This window comes from Vipera berus, assembly GCF_964194415.1.
Source record: "Vipera berus genome assembly, chromosome: 1".
NCBI classification, from domain to species: domain Eukaryota; kingdom Metazoa; phylum Chordata; class Lepidosauria; order Squamata; family Viperidae; genus Vipera; species Vipera berus.
In genome coordinates this window covers 152,032,462-152,045,700 of record NC_138202.1, presented here as the reverse complement: position 1 = coordinate 152,045,700, position 13,239 = coordinate 152,032,462, and the positions used below count along the sequence as shown (strand labels likewise).

Here is a 13,239-nt window from a genome sequence, read left to right as displayed (position 1 = left end):
AACTTCAGCCAATTTATTGTTTATATAAACAATAAAACATCCTTTCCCAAATCATTTTCTTGGCCTGTCCTTTGTAATTCTACATTCTGTACTTTCTATACCTTGCCAAACAAAATTTGGTCTACATCTGTCACTCCTTCATTACCACCTGTTGGATATACAGTAGTTTATCCATAGAATCAGATATCACTTGACACTTTTGGCACTGTAGCTACTAAATTGTAGCTCCATCCTTCAATAATCTCCTTTGATATTTCCAATGTTATGATGGTTTATATCATTTGGTATATCCAAGTTAATCAACACAAAGACAGACTTGCTTTTTTTCTTCTTCTTCTTAGAATCTCTAGACCCCTCCAGTGTCCAGCTTTTAAAATTGTAAAACTCGCTCATTATTGTTATGAGCCGAGATAACCAAAATAATTCTCATGGTTCCCATGAGAAGCTATTTTTTTATCTGGTGAGCATCCAAAGAGAGAAAAGGGATAAGAGTTATTTTTACCATCAGATTTTTTTTTATTTCCTTTTCTGTGTGGTATATTCTAAATGCTGAGAATTACTTATTCATTACTGCAGATATTTCATAATGTGCTTAAAAATGGTGGCTGTGTATGTATTCTCTTTTTATTCTTAATGCAAAGGAAATTGATAAATCATTGCACCATCTTTCTCAGGAGCTGTGTGGAATGTTATCTAGCTTCTGCTGATCTACTGGATCAGGAAGACTGTGCTGAAAAATGTAAATTGGTTGACGCAATAATCAGTCATGATGAAGGTCTGTACTTTATTGCTTCACTATTATTAGGTGTAGCAATAGGTTTACTAGGTCTTGCTGCTTGCATGGGATATGTGTGTGTGTGTGTGTGTCTGTGTCTGTGTGTGTGGTGTGCGCATAGGTTATATGATTATATGTATATTTACAATTGTCCCTCTTGGAAATTTTTCAATAAGCTAAAGCTACTCAGGGTCAGGGCTCCAATACTGCATTTGCTTGTCTGTTTGCTGATGTTCTTTTGTGATTTATTTGCAATTTATCACAATGAAAGTGAAGATGTAATGGCTTCAACGCTGTCTACTCTCTTCAGTCTGCCTTACAAAAGATGACAAGACTGACAATTGAGGGGTTTTTTAATTAACTGTGTTGATAAGATAAAATAGTGTCCTCCACACCTGAGACAACAGAGTAGGAATAGATATCCAAGGGTGGATTGCAGACTAAGTACAGCTGAATAGTTGAAAAGATAGTTAGAATCAGTAACTGTGTTCAGAATACATTTGCATAAAGTAGTTGCACTACTCTTCCTAATAATCAGTCTGGTCCTGTTTTGTTCCTATCTCTGTGCTATGAACATCCTTGGCTGTGAAGCTGGACTGTTACTAAAGGGAGAAGTACACAGAAAACTCAGTTCAATATAAAAGATGGGAAAGAAGCTATTACATCTACTCTTATTTGCTCTTCCTCCCTTCTCAATCTTTCTTTACTGGCAGATCCTCAGGGTTTTATTTCCACGTTTCAAACAGTAAATATTTCTTCTCAGCATCCCAGATTGACCAGAATTCAGCTGGGTATTAGTGAGAAAGAAAAAGGGAACAAAGAAAATTTTCATTATGTGTGTGTGTGTGTGTGTGTGTGTGTGCGTGCGTGCGCTTATTGATATATATTTCTAAACCACCTAAACAACTGAAACTCTCCCACAATGTGAAAGTCAAAACCACTAAATGTAAGAATAAGAAAATAAATAATACAATTTAAAAGATGTACAGAATGAAGTCAGAATACACATGGCAATAGGAGTTTGATGTATGCATTTGATGCCCAACAAACACAATACCCTCAGGGCTAATTACCCTACTTGAATTATTCCATTGGGGGCATCTAGAGGTTGTCTCAGAAGTTATCTTTGGCATCAGTGTTACATTTCTTGCAAGAGATTCCCAGATAGAAATGCAAAAGAGATAAACCAGGAATGGACATTTACTAGCGAGCCATTGTAACACAGGGGAAAATATGAGAAGAGGATATAGATGTGTAATTCAGCGAAAATATAAACATAGGAATTGGCCTTAATAATCCGAGACTGTCTGTGGCTTTTACTTTCTTGTGTAATAAAAAAGATCCAGTTCAGCCACAATGTTTCTGGGAAGTTTCAGCTAAGTCAGCCTCTCCTCTGGGGAGATGGACATTGAGGCTTTGTATAGGACCACACAGATTGAAAGATCCTCTTGGTTCCAATCTACATGACAGCTGCTTTTTAAAAAATGTAATCTAGTTCTGGTGCCAGCAGCCACAACAGCCAGCCGTTCAGTAAATCTTAATCCAAACACACTGAACTGCTTTAATATCCTGAGGCTACTGTGTTTTATAGTGTACAAAAAGATTCCAGTATTGTGTTCCACTATCGCTTAAGTTATCTAGTGACAGCCTCCTTAAAAATGATGTTCCATGGTACATAGAAAGATGGGTTTTATAATATACATCTTTGTTATGTTGTATATAATATAATACAAACATCTAATAGATTATCAGACATGTCAAACACAAGGCCCGGGGGCCGGATCCGGCCCGTGAAGTGGTTTCATGTGGCCCGCGAAGCCATCCTGGAAACAGTGAGGGAACGGCCCCCCACTGCCTTGGCCCTGGCCCAGAGACCCTCCTTCTGCCAGAGACCCTCAGATCTGTCCCACTCCTGCCCAGGCCCCCATAGGCACCCTTGATGCAAACGATGTAGAGCTGGCCACGCCCACCCAGTAGGCCATACGCACTCTAGCCATGCCTACCCAGTAGGCCATGCCCACCCTGGCCATACCCACCCGGCCCCTTGAGGGCAACCGCAATGCTGATGTGGCCCTCAATGAAATTGAGTTTGACACCCCTGGATTAGATGTTTGTCTACTCTCTTGAGATCTTTCACAATTTAAGGGGCATTTCAAATTATGTAAGCTAAATTCATCAGTTCTTATATTAATGATGTCAATAGAGATTTCCAGACAAATATGACCTTAAGTTGCCGATCAAGAAATATAATTCTCTAAATCAGAGGTCCCCAACCTTTTGGGCACCAGGGACCGGTTACGTGGAGAGAGGTTTTTCCATGGACCGGAGGGGGTGTGGTTTTGTGTGCTGCCTGCATCCTTTGGATGGGGCTTTGCTTGTTTGTGTGACCAGTTGCTGGCATGCTACGGCCTGGTACTGGTCCATGGACTGGGGGGTTGGGGACCCCTGCTCTAAATTATCTAAATGATGAGAAAAAGGAGAACTTTTTATCTGCTATGTGAGATCACTATGAACACTAACGGTAACTTGTAGTGGTTGATCACAGGCAAAACAATCAAAGTTGCTATCCACACTCTGCAGACATGAGCTCACTTTTAATTCAGACAAACAGAATAATGTGCAACATTCAAATCAGCTGCTAGACCAACTGCAACTTGAAACTGATTGCCACAAATTGCTAAGAGCATAGCAAAGCATAATTTCAAAAATGGAAACAACCCAAAAACATATGCATTCTGTTGTGCTGGTATGTAAATTTTTAAATATGGTGGGTGTGACAAAAAGTATTATTTTAGAGCTTGAGAATATTTGGAGAAACAGAAACTGCTTGGGGTAAAATAACCTCGTGAGTGTTTATATGACCTGCATATCACGTTATATACCTGTTACAGGATATTACTCTCAACTATTTAATCGGATCAGCATAATTTATAAACAAAAAAAAACTAGTGTGAGAACAAATACAAGATAGCCTGATTTTGCTAAAGCAATGAAGTAAAGTCTTCTGATTTTTCAAGTTATCTTTTAAAAAATGGTTTTAATTCTGGTATTAGAAAACATCTGCATGTTTTTGTTTCACAGGTCTAACATACTACCTCTTCCACAAAAACTGGTGGTGGTGGGGGGGATGTCTTTAGAATAGCTTAGAAAAAATCCTTTTCCCTGGGGAGATACCATTTTAAAAAGAGAGGGGGGGAATTAAACAACTATTTCCTATTCACTTTTCCAAAAACATATCCTGCTTACTTTAATAAAATGTCTACATGATTGATAGCTTTGGTGAAAGCTTATTCTGAAAAAAAATATATAATGTAGGCAGGCAATGAGAACAATGCCATATATTATAAAAATACAGATAAGCTATGGTGCAATGTGAAACTTACAAATCACTTTATTTGGAATGGCTCCCCATAGAATCCTTTTTCTAACATGGCTATAGATTTCACAGGAAATTCAGAATCAATTATTATTATTTTGAGTAATATTGATGAGACATGGAGCCTCTGGTATTATTGGCCTAGGGGTCTACATTTTCAGATTTCATTCTTACCGTATTTATGTTGTCTGCTCCCTCATGCATATTCCACCTTTTTTAAAGCTGCTTGAATAAACATCAAAAGGACTGTGCCTGAGGAAATCTAGGTGAAAGCATTGATTACTGAACTGGGAATACCTTACATTTTATCTATGTTACCTTGAGGTGCATTCTTTATTCCTATCATGATTTCTTTTTAGTTATTAGACATGTGTACATGATGCTATTTTTTTTTAACAGCAGCATTCTGTCAGCAATAAATGGCATTCCTCTTGAAAAGGATTACGGTAGTATCTTTATAAGGGAATATCCTGTACACTGAAAATCATCTAGACCATGGGTCTTCAAACTCGGCCCTTTTATGACTCATGGACTTCAACTCCCAGAATTTCTCAGTCAGGCACACTGGCTGAGGAATTCTGGGAGTTGAAGTCCATGAGTCATAAAAGGGCCGAGTTTGAAGACCCCTGATAGACATTCTACTAGTAGGGAAAAGATAAAGACACCATGTATACTCTAATGAAGTTTATATGTAGTCCTCAACTTATGACCACAATTGAGCCCAAAATTTCTGTTCCAAAATGAGACATTTGTTAAGTTAGTTTTGCCCCATTTTACGGCCTTTCTTGCCACAATTATATTTATATTTATATTTATATTTATATTTATATTTATTTGATTTATATACCGCCCTTCTCCCGAAGGACTCAGGGCTGTGTACAGGGCAATAAATACCAAAAGTACAAAATACAAAAATTAAAACAAACAATTGTGCCCGATACAATAAATTAGTTAAAATCAATAATTAAAACCCCAAACCCATCAGACCAGGCCGGCTTGTTCAAATAAATAAATTGTTAAGTGAACCACTGCAATTGTTAAGTTAGTAACAGTTGTAAAGCGAATCTGGCTTCCCCATTGACTTTGCTTGTCAGAAGGTCACATAAGGTTATCACACAGGACCCCATCATAAATACGAGTTGGTTGCCAAGTGTCTGCATTTGGGTCATGTGACTATGGCAATGCTGCAATGGTTGTAAGTATGAAAAATGGTCATAAATCACTTTTTTCAGTGCTGCTGTAACTTTGAACAGTCACTAAATGAACTGTTGTAAGTCAAGTAGTACCTGTACTATATTCCCCTGATAGCTTTTGCAGCTTCCTTAGAAGCATTTCCAATTCAATAAATTTCCCATATTTGACCAACTTGATGGTCCACATAGACTGGCAACACCTGGACCTCCTCATCCGAGCAATGCAAAGAATAACACACACACAAAAAAAACACCAAGGAAACCCCCCTCTAACAGTAGAACAATTATTTGCAAATATTTCAGTATATTTCCAGTTTTGTTTCTTAGTGCCTGTTAAAAATAACCTGATGTTAGAAACTGTTTAATCTTCGTAAGAACTGCTTGATATGTTTCTCTCTGAACTGTAAAATGGGTTTTTCCTCATCCTCAGATACTATGGATGATAAATGGATTCGTTGTGTGTTACAAGGGAAAAATGAATCTATTATCACATTTCTGATGACAGCTAATGAACAGGGAAAAGTCATCATTCACAACATAAAGCAAAAAGGTAAGACGTTTAATCTTGGTAAGCTAAGAAATTTTGGTGTACATGAATCTATATCCTCCTAGCGTATATCTAGTTCTAAAAAGGGCTGTTTCAGAAATATGGTTTAGGATGGCAGTTACAGAAAGATTGTCCCACCTACAGGTAGTCTTCAATTTACACTGAAAGACAGACAAGACTTAACAATGACAAGGTGTTGACTTAGCATGGTGGCCATATTTCAAATTCAAACAAGATACAGAAAAGATGCAAAGACAATGGGATTTTATAAAGAACAGACAGAATTTGATCAAATATTATTAAAAACTGATGAAAACCTGATTAAGAAAATTTACAGATTTCCGCTAAACTTGAAGATGGAAGAACAAGTAAAAGAAATAATGATAACATGGGCAAATTTTTTTGGATATTTTATAGATTTGGAAGTGGCAAAAATTATGGGATAAAAATATTAAATTGACTAAAACAGTTTTATATAAAGAAAGTTTGTATAAGATGTTTTATAGATGGCATATGACACCAGTAAGATTAGCCAAACTGTTCAAAAATACTTTGAATAATTGCTGGAAATGTGAACAAAAGCCAGGCACTTACTACCATAGCTGGTGGGTATGCCCTAAAGCGAAAAAGTTCTGGCTTAAGATACATACATGGTTGGAAAAGATGACTAAAATACAGATAGAATTTAAACCAGAGCTGTTTTTCTTAGGGATATTAGGAGCTAAGTATGAGAAGGAGAATCAGTATCTAATATTGCATGTATTGACAGCAGCGAGAATAGTATTTGCCCAATACTAGAAAAATGAAAACTTACCAACTGAAGAGATTTTAATCAAGAAAATTTTAGAGTGTACAGAAATGAACATGTGTACCCGGACAATAGTCTGTTTGCTACAGCTTGAAAATGTTATTGGGGGGCAACCCCAATGTTGTTCCCACCCCCACCCCCACCCCTGCCCCAATCCCGATCCTAACCCCACCCTGAACCTCAATCCCTACCCTGGTTCGAACCCCTTCCCCAACCTTATAAAATTCAATAAAAACTTTTATTAAAAAAGAGTCTTCAACTTACGACAATTGAGCCCAAAATTTCTGCTGCTAAGCAACAGTTGTTAAGTGAATTTTGTCCTTTTTAATGACCTTTCTTGCCACAGTTGTTAAGTGAATCACAGCAGTTCTTAAGTTGGTAACGCAGTTGTAAAGTGAATCTGGCTTCCCCATTGACTTTGCTGGCAGAAGATCACAAAAGGTGATCACATGACCCAGAACACTGCAATGGTCATAAATATGAGCCAGTTGGCCACCATCCAAATATTGATCACATGATCATGGGGATGCTGCAGCAGTCATAAGTGTAAAAAACAGTCTTAAGTCACTTTTCAGTGCTGTTGTAACCTTGAGCAGGCACTAAATGAAAGATTGTAAGTAAAGGACTACCTGTACTCCTTTCCTGAAAGTTTTTCTGTAGAATATTAAGTCTCTGTTTCATTTAATATTGTTAAGAAGTTTGGGCACATAAAGTTCAAGATTGATGAGCAAATTCCTTCTACAGTATCTTTCTGCAAATGGCTCCCAGATTCCAAGTCAAAATATTTTAATAAAATGAAATGTGAGAGGTAGCTTGCCTCCTAAAGCAGGCCTTTTCGTGTGGTCATTCATAAATATGGCAAAATAAAGGAGAATAAGAACATGGTAGTCAATGCTGAGCTGTTGTACGTTCAATCTTTCATTTGTTCTAGATCTCCTAAAGGCTGACCCACTTACTTTTTATGTGTGATTTATATATAACTCATCCCTCCCTAGATGAATAAGGCAGCTTTCATACATGCCAATGCTAAGTGTGTACAAAAGAACTCATTGGGATTTGAGCCCTCTTTAAACAAAATCTATACAAAACTGAAAAGTTCACAGCAACTTTTTCTGACACTTTTGCATTCCAACGTTTCCAGAATTCTGATTATAGGTGAAAGCAACAATTACCTATACTGCATGTCTCTTTCTTCCCACTCCCCATAGAAATAGCTGTTTACTTATTTAACAATTTTCACCATTTACACTTTCTTTCTACAGATTATCCACAATCTCCAAATATTACAAAGATTATGTTGGGTGTCTCTACTGCAGTAGTGGTCACCGGGATTGTATTACTTTCCATGTGGAAATTGTTTATTTCATTTGAAGACCGTAAAGAAGTTGCTAAATTTGAAGCAGAGAGGTCAAAGGCCAAATGGCAAACGGTATGTTAAAAAAAAACCAAGATTCAGGACAATATTATTGTAGACAGTTGCAAGATAAAAATTGCTACTGTACCATGATAGAGCCAATTTGGTGTAGTGGTGAAAGCGCTGGCCTAGGGGACCATGCGTCATAGCCCCATTTAGACATAAAGCTGGCTAGAATCTCCCTCACTCAGTCCAACTCACCTCACAGAAACCCTAAGACCAACACTAACCTGAACACTAACCCTGTCCCTAACCTTAATGTTGCTTTTTGGCTGTGACATCAGGGAAGTCAAAATCTAACACTAACCCCAACCCTAAACCTAATGCCAGCCCTAACCCTAATGCTCACTCTAATCCTAATCCTAACACTAACCACAACCTTAACCCTAATGCCAATCCTAACCCTAAAGCCAATGCTAACACTAACAGTAACCCTAACATCAATAGTAGTCCTATCCCTATTACTAACCCCAATCTTTACCCTAATGCCAACTCATATAATGCCAATACAAAATCTGACTCTAACCCAAACACTAATCCTAATTCAAATCCTAACACCAATGCCAACATTAAGCCTAACACCTAGGCTAAACCTAATCCTAAATCTAATGCCAATTCTAAACCTAGCACCCACTCTATTTCTAACACTGTCAGTGCCAACCCTGACTCTATCCTTAAGATTGGCTTTTCGCTGTGACATCAGGGAAGCCTAACCCTAATCTACCATTGACCTTTGGGCCGAACTTCAAGGAACACTAACCCGAATCTTAACCCTAACTCTAATGCCAATGCTAGGAGAGAAAGAGAGAGAAAGACAGAGGGAGACATAGACAGAAAGACATTTCCCTTAGAAACAGATTTGTCCAGCTAGGAAATTGGAAGCAGAGGACAGACAGAAAGGAAGAAAAGTAGGGGACAATGGCTCCTTTGTTGCAATAGGACTGGTATCAAAGAAAGAATTCTCTGCCCTACCTCTCGCTTACCCAGTGCTTTTTTTGTAAAAGAAAAAGGTGCCGGAACTCACACATGTCATACAACCCACCTTGCCTACCCTACAAGATTCCATCCAAAAAAGGTGCCGGAACTCTGTTCTGAGTATTCTATGACAAAAAAAGCCCTGCTCTTACTGCTGAATTTGTGCTTTGTTGTGCTTTCTGGCCAACAGTGGGTGACTTGCAAGCACAGTTCACTCTTCTTTAAGCCAGCAGAACTTTCTTCCAGTTCCATGCTGAATAACTGCTTTAATGTTGCCACACAGTAGAGCCCTTGGTATCCAGTAGCCATTGATAAGACCTGTCCTCGATGAATTTCTATAATCATTTACAGTCATTCAGAATAGTGGCCATCACCATGTTTAATACCAAAATAAATCCAAAGTTTGCTTATGTTCTATGCAAAGAACTTCCTTTGTCTATTCTAAGTCTCCTATCTGCTGTAATCAATGGCCATTGTTATGACAAAGGACAAAAAACATCCCTGTCCACTTTATGCCATGCATGGTTTTATAAACCTAGAACCTGATCTCCCACACTCAATCTTTTTCAAAGACCTGAGAGTCCCAGGTGATATAATGCCTCCAGCTGAACAGATGCAAGAACACATTGCAATCATTCCCAAGAAACTGAATTCTCAATATTCTGCTATTATGTCTACCTCACACTTCACAGCCATGTAAGATGGCTTGCAATACTGTGATAAAACTGCTCCACACATGGCAAAAGTGTGGAGTATTAATAGAAACTAAACCTGAGATAGGTTGTTTCTAAAAAAATGAGTATTTATTTTGGATTCACAGTTGCTGTATAAAGTGCTTTATCTTGGTAAATGTTTAGTATACATGCATGTGGTCTTTGCCAACAAAGGCCTCCAACCACACACAAGAATACCTTCCCCACATATTGTGACAGAATAACAGGAATAGACAAGGTCTAGCTACGTCCATATTACTGTTTGGTTTTAATAATTTTTAAATCAATATTGAGTATTTGTGAAGATGGTGAAAGGCTTTTTCTTACAGCCACATTATTCAGGAGATTATGAATGAATCATATCCCCCCCCCAAAATCAGTTGGTATGTTAGGTCTGCTTAATTAAGCTACAAAATCAGATGTGAAATATTCTGTTACATATAGTGTTTTTCTTCTTTGCTAGGGAACAAACCCCCTCTACAAAGGCTCCACAACAACTTTTAAGAATGTTACATACAAGCAAAAAGAAAGGCAACGTGGAAGTCCTGCCAATGCATACTAATAATTCAAAATTATGAAGAAAACAGTTCTGGAAAACTTTTATTTAAAAAAGGAAGTTTGCTCTATTTTTTTTCTAAATCTGTTTGAATCGATCTAGTAAAACTACTAAGGTGGTATGAAAGTTTTAAGGTGACAGCATATGTGCTTTTAAAAGTTGGAATGTTTTGGAATCAGGAAGGGAGCTGAGCAGCAGTACAGGAGATTGAATGACAAAGAAACATCTGGGCTTGTAGGAATGCACCAATTAAGCATGACATGAAAATAATATCTGGTGTGATTTTGCTGTAATGAGATTTGGGAATTGGTCTGAATGACCTTTCAAGAAACCCATTTCAAGTATTCCTTCTGATCTCAAAGTAATTCAAGATGTTAGAACAAACCATCTTCTCCATCTCTGCTAAGGAGTACAGTTCAGCCAGTTTTGTCGGTCCCGGTCAGCATTTTACTGCAAGTTTAAGATACACCTTTAGAATATTTGCACCTTAAATATTACCAGATAAAGGAACAGATTTCAGTTTTCCAAGAAAGAAAACGTGAGAGAGAAAAGTGTTCTTGATTATTAATAAAATATCCAGCGCTTACAGCTGTATTCTTAACCATGGTGCAACCTTATGTATTCTGTTTTGAAGTCCCATGAAGTTAAATGAGACAATTTCCTATGAAATGTTTAGCCCTCTAGAGGAGCAAAAGCCCTCTGGATTGAGGAGAGCCATGTTGACTACAGATGAATCAAGGTGGTGGTGAGGAATATGTTGCTAAGAACATGATATGTATGGCCACTAGATTTTTTCTTTGGTATCTTTCAGATTCCTCACCCATTTGGTTCTTGTACTGTATCCAGTGGCATCTCTTTGGTGAACAGACATTTTGCCCTTCAGGGCAATCAGAATACGTACCATTTCCTTCCCAAATTACAATATATCTAATGACCCCAAGCATTGGGGACCTATGATTAATGGAGTTGCTTTTTTTCCAAATATATAAGTAAGATTTAATACAGTGGGTCTTACTATGCTGCAAATCTGGTTTTTAATAACGCATACTTCTAAAGATTTTTTTAAAAAAACAGACTATTTGTGTTTTATCTTGAAGAATATGTTTGGTAATGGTGATGGGAGTTTTTACTATGAATGTACTGTGAATTTAAAACACTGCAAACGTCTTTTGTTATTTTTACTGAAATAGTTTTGACCCAAGGCTGGACCTAAAACAAGGCCAAAACATTTCCAGTACCATAATATTATTATTACTCATTGGAGTCCTTTGGCATTATTTTATAATATGCAAATGGCACATTTTTTTTTAAAAAAGGAATGTTTTGTTACATTTTTAATTTGTTGATATGTAAATTGATTTGTTTTCACATAGATTCTGTGATATAAAATGGATACAGAAAAGAAAGTCAAATATTTTGACTAAGATCAATTTTTACAAACCCTAATATGTAGAGAGTAGCCTACATTTTACCTGTGCAAGTTATATGAACCAGGTGGTATGATTAACTTACAGGTAGTCCTTGACTTATGACCATTCATTTAGCAACCATTTGAAGATACAATGGCACTGAAAAAAGTGATTTATGGCTGCATTTATGTCCAGTGCAGTGGCCTCACGGTACTACTTGAGTGCTATGCAGGCACTGGGCAACTGGCAGGTATTTATGAGCACTGCAGTGTCTCGGCATCATGCGATCACTATATCTGACCTTCCCAGCTGGTTTCCAACAAGCAGTCCATAGGGAAGCCAGCAAAGAATGTCACAAATTATGATCACATGAGGTCTCGTTTAACAACTGCAGCGTGTTGCTTAACCACTGTGGCTAAAAAGGTAAAATCAAGTGCAATCATTTGATCCCTCACATAACAAATGTACCACTCAATGCAAATTCCCTGGTCCCAATTGTGGTTATAAGTTAAGAACTACCTGTAAACTATGGTTTATTACACTAAGGTTAAACATCAGTTACAACCATTTGGCCACCTTGAAATTGATGTTTAAACCCGCCTCCTCTGGTCAGCTTACTGTTCCTGCATAGAAGACCCCATTGGTAAGGGACCAAAGGCTAAAAGATATAAAGAATGATTGCTGGAATTGGGTATGTCTAGTTTAATGAAAAGAAGGACCAGGGGTGACATGATAGCAGTGTTCCAATATCTCAGAGGCTGCCACAAAGGAGGGGTGGGTGGGTCAACCTTTTCTCCAAAGCACCTAAAGGCCCATCAAGAAGCAGTGGATGGAAAGTAATCAAAGAGAGAAACAATCTAGAACTAAAAAGAAATTTCCTGACAGTGAAAACAATTAATCAGTGGAATAGCTTGCCTTCAGAAGCTCTGGGTGCTCCAACACTGGAGGTTTTTAAGAAGAGACAGGACAACCATTTGACTGCAATGGCACAGGGTCTCCTGGTTGGGCAGGGGGTTGGATTAGAAGACTTTCAAGGTCCCTTCCAACTCTGTTGTTCTGTTATTATCTTCTGGTAACCTGTGGTCTAAACTGTCTACTTATTGCTTCTGATTTAGGGGGTAAATGTAAATTTCCCAGAGAGGGCTCCTGTCTTTCTTTCCTCGGCAGCCCAGAGCTATCTTTCAGATTACTGATTCAGAGACATTTTGTGAAATAAGGCTGATGAGTCAGAAGGATGAGGGGGAAGAAAGCAGGGTTGTACATCAGACTGCCTTTCCTCATGCTACGAAGAAATACATTGCCCGAGTGGTTTTCTGTAACATGATTATTAAGTTTGCATTTGATAAAAATAAATGCGTATGTTTAAAAACATGTGACTAAATTTATGAGCTAATTATTATCCACTTTTGTGAAACGTAATATACATCCGTTGTATATCGTATTTCTATGCATGTGTACAGTAAGGAAACCCAC

The 13,239-nt window shown here is 37.8% G+C and overlaps 1 protein-coding gene across 1 annotated transcript in view; it reads left to right on the top strand.

The window, feature by feature from the left end:
- ITGB6 (integrin subunit beta 6) overlaps nucleotides 1-11,586 on the top strand; it is a 47,677-nt gene extending 36,091 nt beyond the window's left edge. The window contains exons 12-15 of the mRNA XM_081314460.1: nucleotides 675-775; nucleotides 5,775-5,894; nucleotides 7,962-8,128; nucleotides 10,265-11,586. Coding sequence (XP_081170586.1) covers nucleotides 675-775; nucleotides 5,775-5,894; nucleotides 7,962-8,128; nucleotides 10,265-10,363 — 487 coding nt within the window. The 3' untranslated portion in view covers nucleotides 10,364-11,586. The remainder of the gene's footprint in view (nucleotides 1-674; nucleotides 776-5,774; nucleotides 5,895-7,961; nucleotides 8,129-10,264) is intronic.
- Nucleotides 11,587-13,239: the final 1,653 nt, after the last annotated feature.